This window comes from Tupaia chinensis, unplaced genomic scaffold (assembly GCF_000334495.1).
Source record: "Tupaia chinensis unplaced genomic scaffold, TupChi_1.0 Scaffold139871_1, whole genome shotgun sequence".
In the NCBI taxonomy this organism is placed as follows: Eukaryota; Metazoa; Chordata; class Mammalia; order Scandentia; family Tupaiidae; genus Tupaia; species Tupaia belangeri.
Window position 1 is genome coordinate 1,417,977 of NW_006199750.1, and position 12,739 is coordinate 1,430,715.

The 12,739-nt window shown below is 46.2% G+C and overlaps 1 protein-coding gene across 1 annotated transcript in view; it reads right to left on the bottom strand.

Annotated features, from left to right (window-relative positions):
* LOC102499849 (lipopolysaccharide-responsive and beige-like anchor protein) overlaps positions 1-12,739 on the bottom strand; it is a 358,799-nt gene that overhangs the window by 58,052 nt on the left and 288,008 nt on the right. The window contains exon 13 of the mRNA XM_006162336.2: positions 3,433-3,522. Coding sequence (XP_006162398.1) covers positions 3,433-3,522 — 90 coding nt within the window. The remainder of the gene's footprint in view (positions 1-3,432; positions 3,523-12,739) is intronic.

Here is a 12,739-nt window from a genome sequence, read left to right on the forward strand (position 1 = left end):
TGAAAACTATTAATGAACGGGGGGGGGGGGGGCGGCTCTGATTTTCAAAATCCAGGGTCGGTAAGTAATTTTCCTCATATAAAGAAACTTTCCAACAGTCTTTAAGGAATTCTGTGAAACTGAGTAGAAATGAGAGATGATGGGCCCTCAAGCAGGAACAAACAGAATATCCTCTTGGCGACTTCTGGAGAAGTTCTGGGCAAAGGACCCGAACCTCATCTCAGAGTACCAAGCCTTATTATTCTATTACGTGGTTTTTCAGTCACAGTCACTAAAGTCGATTTATAGACTCTGAAGAAATCAGAGGACAATACCACGGTAAAGTTCCACTGGAAGGAAGTTCATGCATGTTTATTTAACTTTATTTATTTACTTAATTATTTTAAATTTTGACCAGAAAGGAACAGAGAGAGCGAGAGAGGTAAAGTGAGAAAGCAAGCCGCCAGGTCCAGGACTCGAACCATGGTGAGCCATGTGGGAGTCCAGTGCCGTTAACCACCATGCTACCTGCTGGCCCAGTTCCTACATATTTCTGAGCCAAATAGCTCAAATTGTAACTATAACTAGGCTCAAAGTGAATAATTCCAATGCTTAAAATAAATAAATAAATAAAAGAATCTCAAATGTGTAGGGAGAATGTCTTCTTTACATAGTGGCTCTAGTGGGGGCCATCTCACAGCCACATGGCGAGGAGCAGCCACTTCCCACAAGGTGGGCCGGGCCTCCAAGCTGGCCACTGTGGCCTCAGGGCGCTGTCCTGCCTCTCTGTCCTGCACTACCTGCCCCTCCTGACTAGTCCTGACCAGCGTGACCCCTGTAGCCAAGGACGAGAACTCCTGGGGGTGCCGCCCCATCCTGGGCTGGCAGGAATGGAGCAGCCCCAGAAGCAGGAGCGAGCTCTGCCCATCCTGCCTGCCAGTCTGCCAGATGCAGTAGCTGCAGCACGCCGGCCAAACCAGGAGGATATGTCCATCCCTCTTTTCATCCTGGGTGCCTCTGCCAGCCAGGTCTGAGGAAGAAGTGGGGACAGTAGCATGGTCCCCCCCATGTCCCCAGAGCAGGGCCATCCTTGCAGACAGCTCCGCTTGCTCTCTGGTGCACCTTTCTCTCCCGCTCACAGTTGTGCACAGGAAAACAGAATTCGCCTGAGCCAGAGAAATTCGGAGGGTTAAGGTGATGGGAAAGACGGTCTCCTGCCCTCCTCTGAGCATGTGCTGTCCCAGCTTCCCTCCCCAGAGACAGCAGAACTGCTCTGCCTAGATGAGCCCATGACCCCGTGCATGGAGGAAGACCTGGCGGCGGGACAGTGTGGCTGGTAACCCGGGCAGTGCAGTGACCTGGCGGGGAGTCAATGGTGCAATGGGGGTGCCTCCATCAGCTGCACCTGAACAGCCTGCTCTCACGGACAAACCATTACTACAGCCAATTCCGCAGTCCACGCATAAATCAGCCTTCCTACTTGTAGGGCATTGTCTTCCATTGTTCCCGCTAAATGCTGGCTGGCTGGGTGGCCTCCCTGGCCCACTGAAGTCCCCTGTACATTGGTGGGCATCTGACTCCACTGCCTTAAAAACAGCAAGGGAAAAGATGCACATTGTTTTGTAAAATGCTGGCAGTCTATTATTTGGGTCAATTCGTATTACTAGGGTAAGGGAGAAAATGCTTGAAGAAAGAAGATGCAGAGGGCAATGGGAGGGGAAAGTGAGGTGGAAGAGGAAAGGGAAAACAGAAAGGCAAGGGGCAGGGCGGGCAGAGCCGGGTTCCCTCCTGCCTTCTCCCTGCTGCTCCCTCCCCTGCCCTGAGTCTGTCAAAATTCCGTCTTCACTGAACCACAACTTAGAATTTCTCTTAAATAGTTCATTGTACTTATGGAAACAGATTTTATTTTCTCTATTCTTAATTTGACATAGTGATGAGTAACCTATTTTTATGAGGGACAATTCAAGAAACAAAATCTGTTTTGTTTGTTTGTTTGTTTTGAGAGATTTTTGTTATAGGGCATGTGTGCTCCCTGGAGAGACGGAGAGACAGAAAGTGAGAAATCCCCCCCCCCCCCAGGGGGGGGGCTATGCTGCAATCCCTTCCCTTCATTCTCCTCTTGGGATTCTGGGTAGGCATGCACACACACCCAGCATGAATTTCAAGTTGCTGGGTCTAAGACTCAAACCACGGTCAACTACATGGGAGTCCAGTGCCTTAACCAAAATGCCACGCATTAATTAGTCTGCTTTTTTTAACAGAATTATTTTCATGCGCAGTTCAATCTGTCATGGTGCTAGTGTTTTGTTTGTTTGATCTCAGTGAAAAATTTCTCCCTGGAATTTCAGGACCCATCAAGATAGAATGGCCACATTATTTTGTTGTTCAAGTCTATTTCTCTACCCCAACATTCTGGGCTGGCTTTTGTTTTGCTGTGACCAGTTGGATGTAATGTAATGACATGAGAGTCCAAAAGCAAGCTTCCAGAAAGGCTGCTGCTTGTGTGTGCATTCTCCGGACCAGGCTCCCACCTCGAGAGTGGCCTGGTCTAACTTCCTTAAAGAAGAAAGGCCACATGGGAAGAGAGGCCTCAGCAGCCCAGCCCCTGTGTGGGCCAAGATGGAAAAAGCAGAAGAAATGCCTATCTAACCATTAGGATCATGAAAAATTAAATACACCATTTCTGTAAGCCATTCAGTTTTGGGTGGTTTGGTAAACCAAACCAATACTCTTCTCCCTGCTGGCCCCCGACCTTCAGTAACAATGGGCTGCATATTAGACTTGTAGTAGTTTTAAAACTGCCAAACTGAAAAACACATTGAGATGTAAAGACTAAATACAACAGCAAGCCAGTAAGTGGCGTAGTGGTTAAGATGCTGCACTCTTATGTGGCCGACCACGGTTCAAGTACTGGACCTGGCAACTTGAAACTTCTGCTCGGTGTGTGTATGTGCGTGTCCAAAATCCCAAGAAGAGAATGGAGAAGGGATTGTGGTGTGGCCATTCCCCCTGGGGGTGATTTTTTACTTTCTGTCTCTCTGGTGAGCACATGCGTCCCACAGCAAAAAAAAAAAAAAACCTCTCGAAAAAAGAATGAACACCATAGCAAAGCCAATCTGTCAACAGGCACTCCTAATATCAAATCAAATAACTCATCTGTCCTGTGTCTGGAGTCCTTTGTCCTACAGGGAGGATATATGGTAACTATGGGCCTTTCAGTTCTGCAGCACAGAACAGGACCCCATGAAACAGGCTAACTTGGGAGCAACGATTACCTTCTCAGAGGCCCCAGGAGAAAATGCAGTGACGTCTACTGGGTGCTCGCGGCTTACCAGACATTGCATAAGATCGGGCCCAGATGTGGTGGAGCATGGCCAGCACAGAGACCATTCTGGACATCAAGCTTGGTCTGCAGGAGAGGCAATAACCCCGGAGCGTGGAAAGGGCACTTACCGCCTGCATGGCAGAGCCTCTGGGAGGATGGGGCTCTATGAGCAGCTGAGAAGGCGTCTGTCCAAAACTGCGGATTTGAGCTTCAACAGCCTGAAAAAGTCACAGGCACGTCGGAGGGTTAAGAGGCGCTAATTACAGGCAACGGAGCCACAGCTGTCACCTGAGCACGTCATTCCTTACTTCTGGCTTGTTTCATGTTGAAAACCAACCTGGGTGCTCACGGTGGGGCTACGCACCTGGCGGGGGCACTGAGGGTGAGTCATCCTTTACTACTTAGGGAACCGCTCCCATAAACTCTCCCAACTTTCTCGACTCGGTGAGGGGAAACAGAACCTGCTATTACAGTCAGGGGTTGTCCTTTTTGGCTTCGTTTCTGTTTTTGTGCGTTTGGTTTTCCTCCCTGTGTCACCCCCCGATGAGGAAACGCTAACCCTTTCAGGTTATGCAGAAGAACCTCTGCGACTCTGACTTCAGGTCCCATTTCATTCTGGGATATATACAAAGGAGGAAAAAGAGAAACGTAGCTCCTAGGTAAATGGCTTGATGCATTATTACTTTTGCCACAGGAAAAGCATTAGTGTTGACAGTCTGATGGCACCCCAGTAGCTATGACACAACCCAAAAACAGAGGCTGCATTCGAGCACAAGCCAGTTAGACCAGGGACAAAATGTGAGGGTTGTGCATGTGTGTGGATGTGTGTACGCACCTTCTCTTATTTTGAAAGAATTAAGTTTGTTTATTAATATTATTCTTATTTTTCAATTCACTACAGAATATGTATGCTCACCAAGGAGAGACAGAGAGAAAGTGAGAAAGAGTGAGAAAGCAAGCTACCAGGTTTGGGACTTGAACCACTGACGGCCATGTGGGAGTCCAGCACCTCAACCACCATGCCACCTGCTAAAAAGATGTGTGCGTGGACTTTTTAGAAGGCACTCTTCTCGCACACCTGGCACAGATGCCCGCTCCCCAGTCACCGCCAGCTCTAGATGCCCGGTGCTTCATCATCTGCAATTACTACCGGTCAGCGTCTGCCTGCTCTCGCTAAATCTAAGACCTGCGGAAGCAAGGACTCGAGTCACGGGGAGTCCAATGGATAAATGCTGCTATAGGACGTGCGAGGGGAGAGAGCAAAGGAAGACACACAAAGCTACGTCAGTGCCCCTCCCCACCCCCAAGCGGTCAGCACTCCTAACTCCCAGGCTCAAGGATGAAGAAAATCCCTTACATCCTAAGGGAATATGAGTTCATGGTGTTCTTGAATCACTAAGAAAATAGATCTTCAGTTTCTACATGCTTTGGCAGGACCTTTATGCTGTAGATGGCTAACGAACCACAAAGAACGAAATGCAAGTACAATTGAGCATTAATTTCCTTTTCATATTTGACTGGGGTGGTCCTTCGCAAAGACCTTGTAAGTAATACTGGCAAGTATTCGTTTATGCAGTTAATAACCATGAACTAGACACACAGCACTGTGGGGCGTAACGTTTCTGCCCCCCAAGAATGTTTCCCTGATATGAGAAGCAGCGGAAATACTTGGAAGTACTTGGAAGACTAACAGTTTGACGCAATCTATCCGGAAAGTTTAAGGGATGCTCGATGTCTGCTTAGGCAGAAAAGACCAGAAAGCCTCTCTGTAAGAGCTGAGTGGTATGGGGTAAAGAGCATGATCTTTTTAAAGCTTATTTCTTTTTTTCACGAGCAACAGAGATGGGGAGATAGCAACCCAAGGTCTTGATGAGGTAACCCACCCCCAGTCTCAGTGAACGTCAAGTTTGAGGCACCTGCAAGCCTGGTATACTCAGGGAGGTCCCTGGACATGAACCCAGAACCTTCCCATGTGGGTTAGCTTCGCAGAGTACTGTGTTTTATCACTGCACCTCGGACCGGCCCTCAAGAGCGTGGATCTTTTTTTTTAAAGAGAGATTTTTGCTATAGGGCGCATGTGCTCATCAGAGAGACAGAGAGACAGAAAGTGAGAAATCTCCTCCTGGGGGGATGGCCATGCTGCAGTTCCTTCTCCTTCAGTCTCCTCTTGGGATGTTGGGCATGCACGCACGCGCACCCGGAGTGAGTTTCAAGCCATCAAGTTTGGGACTTGAACCACAGTGAGCCATGTGGAAGCCCAGCAACGTAAACATTATGCCATCTGCTGGTCTCAGAGTGTGGGTTTTGAAGTCAAAAGGGCCATATTCGAATCCTGCATCCGTACCATGTACAACCTACATGCTCTAAGGAAAGTTACTTAACCTTACATTCAATGTTTAGTTTTGGGACATGGCGAGAGATAACAGTACCCATTGCATAGTGCTATTTTAAGGATTATATATTATATATATAATATGTATATAATATATATAATATATAATATACATAATATATACACACACACATATATACACACACACACATATATATATATACACACACACACCAAATTGCTTTGCATGGATTAGACCCTTGATATGTAGTCAACATGGGCTAGTCGGTGGTAATGGTGGTTAGGGAGGCTGAATCCCACATAACTAACTGTGAGGTTCCAATCCTGGACCTGGCAGCTTGAAAAGCTTGCTGGGTGCCTGTGCATGTGTGCTCAAAATCCTGAAAGGAGGGAAAATGGACATGACAGGATTGTGATGGGACCATCCTCCATGGAGGGTGCTTTCTCTCTCTCTCTTTCTGGTGAGTATACACACTCTCTGGAAAATTTTTATTTTCATTTATTTCCTTTTAGACAAGTTTTTTGTTTGTTTGTTTTTTTATTTTGTCTGTTTGTTTGTTTGGTTTTTTTGCTATAGGGCATATGCACTTGCTGGAGAAACAGAGAAACAAATAGAAAGCTAGAAATCACTCCTCAGGGGGGATGGCCATGCCCAAATCCCTTCTCCTCCATTCTCCTTCTGGGATCTTGGGCATGAACGCCCATGTGCCTGGCAAGAGTTTCTTTCTTTCTTCCTTTTTTATTTTTTAAAGAATTATTTCAGTTAACTTTATTTATTTATTTAAACTTGACCAGAGAGAGACAGAATGAAAGAGAGAGAGAAAGCAAAAGCAAGCTGCCAGATCTGAGACTTGAACCATGGTCAGCCACGTGGGAGTCCAGCACCCTTAAACACCACATCACCTGCTGAACCCTCAAGGTATTTCCAATGACTGTTTTTTACCCTGCGCCTGGTATGAGTTTCAAGCCACCAGGTTTGGGCCTAGAACCAAGGTCGGCCATGTGGGAGTCCAGTGACATGGCCTCTACGCCATCTGCTGGCTCCAATATTTTCTAACAGAATAGGAACAAAAGTAGACTGAACACAAGAGAAGGCATAAACTTTCGGTCACATGACTGGTCACAGGACCCTGATTATGTCATCATCGTCACCTTCATCCTGACGGTGAGCACGGCCACAGAGAACAGCGGGACTAGGGGAGAGCTGGTGAGGGTGAGGCTGGCCTTAGACTGGCACCCGGGAACAGAGCCAGCAGGCAGCGTGGAGACACCCGCAGCCCCAGCCCCAGCCCCGTGGGAGGTTGGGGCAGGAGGAGCTGACAAACAGCGAGGGACAGAGACGAGGGTCATTTTCAGAATAGCATCTAAACATTTTTTTTGAGGAGTGGAACTAATTTATTGGTTTACTTATTTATTTACTTTTAAGAATTATTTTATTTAACCTTATTTATTTATTTGTTTGTTTATTTCAGTTTGACCAGAGAGGGACAGAGAGAGAGAGAGAGAGAGAGCAAGAAAGTAAGTCGCCAGGTCCAGGACTCGAACTGCTGTCGGCCATGTGATAATCCAGCCCCCTTAACCACCATACCACCTGCTGGCCCTATTTGTTTATTTATTAAACATTAACGACAATCTTTTTTTTTTTTTTTTTGAGAGCGAGAGCGCTTATTGCCATAGGGCATGTGTGCTTGCCAGAGAGACAAAGAGACAGAATGTGAGAAATCACACCCCTGAGGGGATGGCCATACTGAAGTCCCTTCTCCTTGACTCTGCTCTCGGGATCTTGGGCATGCACGCCCATGTGCCCAGTGTGAGTTTCAAACTGCTGGGTCTGGGACTCGAACCACAGTCAGCCATGTGGGAGTCCAGTGCCTTCATCACTACACCAACCTGCTGGCCCCTAAGGTTAATCATAAGAGAGAAATCACAAATTTGCAACGTGAAGCTTAGACCAATGTAATACAAACAAGATTATAATGATAATAATGAAAGAAACAAAGAAAGAAATAAGTCATCACAGAGGAGGAGGGGACAGCCTTGCTATGTTAGATGGGTCTGTGGACTGGGTTTCTGAACCGGAACCTTCCATCTGTTTGAAGAGCAGCTGGCAGAGCCAGCGCCTCTGCCCCGACTGCTGCCCTCTGTGGTCGCTGCCCGGCAGCCCACATGCACAGCCCACGTGCCTTTCCCCCAGGAAGACAGGAGGCAGGAGTAGCAGGAAAGCCACCGCTATGGCGCCCGGCCTGGGGTGCTGGACAGCCTGGGCGCTGCCCTGCTTCTGCCCTCATCTGTTGCTTGCCTTTGGGCAAGTAGCTCACTGTGTGACACAGAGACCAACGACACCTCGCTCCTGGCATGGGTAAACAAGATGATGGTAGGAAGTGCTCAGCCCAGGACCTCACACGTGGCCACGCACGGAGTCAAACGCTGTGTTAGCACTAGGCTGGTAACACGGCTACCTGCAGGAAGGAGGAATGTCGGGTGTTTGTGTAGGGGGATAATGATGAACGCACTGTTCCAGGAAACTCAGATCTGGCTCGAGATTGCAAAATATATCGCAGAGCTCTCTGGAGGTTTTGAGCACAGTCCAAAACGTAAGCAGCTGTATACACCTCGATCCTTGTGCAAGCTCTGGAAATCGAAAGGGATAAAAATGTGAACCGTATCCTAAGGAAAAACCAACACATCTTCAGAGACTTTGAACAATGAAAGAAGAGAGAGAAAAACAAAACTAATTTTCTTTTTAACTTGCATGTTTCTAAGAGTAGCAAAGCAATGAGCAGAAAAAGGAGTTTCGGTTAGGGAGAACCAGTTTGGAAGGAGACAGCACATGTCCCATCAGACACGTGGAACCTGTCAGTGAGAGCAATGACCATTTATCCAGGTCAGGATGGCCAATGTGTCACAGCAGACCCAGGACTGGTTCCAAGGCGAGGCCCACGGGTATTGATTTGGGTGACATTCATACAAAAGGGAAATTGAAGTCAGTGGTTTTCTATCTTTCCCTTATGCTGTGTAGGTGTGAGTTCTTACACAGGATATGAAATCTTACATGAAACCTCCGCGTATCGAAAACATGAAGCTAGGGCTATGGAAGGTCAGGTGAAGCCTCCCTCAGCATCCTCTGAGACTCTTTTGAGAACTCTTTGGGGCCCCGGAGCACAATTAGATACCACCGGTTTAGCCTCAGGAGGAAAATACCTGGGACACACACACAAAGGACCTCCGGCTGAACCTCGGGAATGACTTACGCTTAGGGTGCGCTATGAGCAGAGGTGAGGAAGACAGAGCAGGGCCGCTGGGGGGAGAGTGGCAGTACAGGAGTAGGGGAGCCACCGGATGGGAGTTACGCAGAGAATAGAAAATCCTGCCAGTGATTACAGAGAGACTCGGAATAGTGACATCGAAGCATGCAAAACCTTATGACAGATTTAAATGCAATGTAACTGGCCCTAACGCCACAGGGAGGGGTTTGTGTTGAACACTGTTTTGAAATGAGAAAAACAGGGATAATGAGACGATTTTCAAAAATACCAGTCTCCTGGGCTGGTCCCACAGCCTCGTGGTGAAGGGAGCCAGATGCCACACGGCTGATCATAGCTCAAGTCCTAGGTCCCATGACTTGAAAACCGGGGTGCATATGTGTGCATGCCCTCAATTTAGACAGGATGGAGAAATGGAGAAGAGACTGCAGCATGACCACACCCCAATGGGGGGATGCTTTCCCTCTCTCCTTCTTCCTCTCTTTCTCTGATGAGTACAAATACCTTTCGGCAATTAAAAAAAAAACGGACCAGCAGTTGGAATAATGGCTGGGTGTGTGTGTGTGCGTGCCCATGATCCTGAGAGGAGAATGGAGGAGAAGGGATTGTGGTGTGGCCATCCTCCCTGGGGGGTGATTTCTCGCTTTCTGTCTCTGTGTCTCTGTCTTTCTGGTGAGCGCACGTGCCCTATAGCAAAAACCCCTCCAAAAAAATATAAAATAAAAAAAGGTCAATCTCCTCTTTTCAACATCTTTCTAAAAAGAAGTCTTAACATTTTAATAGAATTGGCACATTACTGACCACTTTAAGGAAAAGCATTTTCACATAATACAGGGGTCTAATTATTCTGTCTTGAGTGACAGCACGAAAGCTGAATTTCCTCACACGAGAGCAATCATCGTTTTCTTTCCGAGTCCTCGAGACAGCCTAAAGGCTGCAGTGCACAGCCTTCACTTCCTGAGTAACCGTGGAGTGGGTGATAAAATGCAACAGAGAGGGCATTTTCAGGTGGGAAAGTTTATGGCATAAAATTGTGAAGTAGTAACTATGATCTCAAACCACCATAGTCACACTTTAAATCATTAGTGATCATTTCGGAATTTCCTTACTGTATTAAAAGTTTCTCTGCCAGGCCGGCAGGCGGTGCAGAGGTTAAGGTAGCTGGATCCCACGTGGCCGACTCACGGTTTGAGTCTCAGGCCTGCTTGCTGGCTTGGAAAACACAAGGGTCGCATGTGTACGTGTGCCCAAAATCCCAGGAGGAGAATGGAGGAGAAGGGTTTGTGGTGTGGCCATTCCCCTGGGGAGTGATTTCTCTCTCTCTCTCTCTGGCATCTCTCTCTCTCTTTCTATCTCTCTCTCACAAGCACTCACACCCTATAGGAAACAAACAAACAAAAAAGTTCATCTGCCATTTTTCATTCATCTTGATTTCTAGACAATGTACAACGTTGGTTACAACCTACATTCTTCACCTCTCTCTTCCCCGGCTTCACAGCCGATAGGTTCTCTTACCTTTCTTTTCTATTGTTTTGGCTGACTTCTCTTTCATCCATAAATGAACTTATTTTCACTATACGGTCTCTTAGCAATCTGAGTCTCTCAATCTAAACTTTCTCTCCTGGAAACTGTTTTCTACTGGGCTTAACACTTGACTTCTGTGTTAAGATCTCCACGTGCACAGCCAGAGGGACTGTGTGTTTCTAGGACACGTCCATTGATACCTCTGCCTGTAGCCACGTGTGTCGCCTATGTGTGTGAAAGAACGTTTCCAAAATCTGGAAGAATTAATGTTATTATAACATTCCTGAATCAAAGGTAGGATTCCTCTTTTTCTTTTCTTTTGATTTTCTTTTCTTTTCTTTTTTCTTTTCTTTTCTTTTCTTTTCTTTTCTTTTCTTTCTCTCTCTCTCCTTCCTTTTCTTTCTTTCTTTCTTTCTTTCTTTCTCTTTCTTTCTTTCTCTCTCTCTCTCGTTCTTTTCTTTCCTTCCTTTCTTTCTTTCTTTCTCTTCCTTCCTTCCTTCCTTCCTTCCTTCCTTCCTTCCTTTCTTCCTTTCTTTCTTCCTTCCTTCCTTCCTTCCTTCCTTCCTCCCTTCCTTTCTTTCTTTCAATAGCCAGAGGGTTCATGCACTTGCCAGAGAGAGAGAGAGAGAGAGAGAGAGAGGGAGGGAGAGAGAGAAGGTATCCCCCCCAGTGGGATGTGGTCACACTGAAATCCTTTTTCCTCCATTTCTCTACCCCATGACAGGATTTAGGGTACCAAGTGCTTCTTTTCAGCTAGGGTGATTAACTTTCACAAGTACAAGGGGGACTTGAAAAGTCTGTGGAAAAAAGGAAATGAAGGTACAAGCTTCTTTTGATGCAAAAGAAATTTTCAAATCTAGGCACAATTTCAGGAAATACATTTCCATGAACTTTTTGAAGATGCTCCCCCTACATATAAGCCATTTATGTCATATATACTTTTCTTAGGCCACTGCCCCCTTTCATTTTTTTTTATTTTTTGAGAGATTTTTGCTATAGGGCATGTGTGCTCACTGGAGAGAGAAAGAGACAGAAAGCGAGAAATCACCCCCCAGGGGGGATGGCCACACCGCAATCCCGTCTCCTCCATTCTCCTCTTGGGATTTTGGGCACACACGCACATGCATCCAGTGTGAGATTTAAGCTGCCGGGGCCAGGACTAGAACTGCAGTTGACTCTGCGGAGTCCAGCAACATAACTATTACCCCATCTGCTGGTCTCGCCACTGCCCCTTTTGGAATGGTCACCTTTATCCCATCAACTTTCTACGTTCTACCTTCCTTAGAAAACCCTGCGTGAGCTCCACCTCGTTGGCGTAGCATTTCTCAAATCTCATCACTTGTTCACACTGATAGAAAGCATGTAGCACAGTTCTGAGCGCACAGTAAACCAAAAGTAAGTGTGAGACGTTCTTACAACATATGTAAACACACGCATATGTGTACGTGTGTGTGTGTATGCTATAATCGTGGCTGGGTTATTTGTCTAAAGTTTAACTACTGATTCCATTTTCTGTCTTATTGATGAGACTGTGAGTCTCCCTACAATGGGAGACGGTTGAGTAATTCTGTGCTTCTGGGGCGTGGCACCCAGTAGGTGCTCAATAAATATTTATTGAATAAACAGCCATACGAGTCAACTTAATTCAGGAGGGAGGCAGCAAAGAGACCACAACAGCCACAATTACAAAGCAGCCTCGTGTCGAATAAAACATTCTAGCCAACATTTCTGCGAAAAAGCTTGCTTTATTATTTAACATTCTTATTCATCAATTCCCGATTATTTCTGCAAATAGCCTGTTACTACTTTCTGTAATAAAACCTGGACTCAGCAGACAGCATTCCAGATGTTGAAATACACAGTAATAAAAGAGACTATGCAAATACTTTGAGACATTCCAGTAAAACCACATATTTATATTTTATAAACAGCATCTCAAATATTACCTAGAGAATTTATTAATGGACTTCCAAATGGAAATACTATGAAGGGATTTTCAACGAGCTGTGGATTCAATTGTTTTTTTTTTGTGTGTGTGTGCCAAAGACTGCATACGTGCATGATTTGATAACAAAGCAGAGAGAGACAATATAGAGAGAGAATATAGATACACTAGAAGGAATGAAAGGAAGGGAGGAAGACAAAAGCAAAGGCAGGGTGACTTGGCATGGTGACAATGCAGCAGTTGGCTTCAACTTAACAAAGACTATTTTAGTCTCTCTGAACTAGGCTTTTTAATCTAACTGCAAACAAGTTAACTCAGTACGGCACTTAGTAACCAACAATCGATGTGGG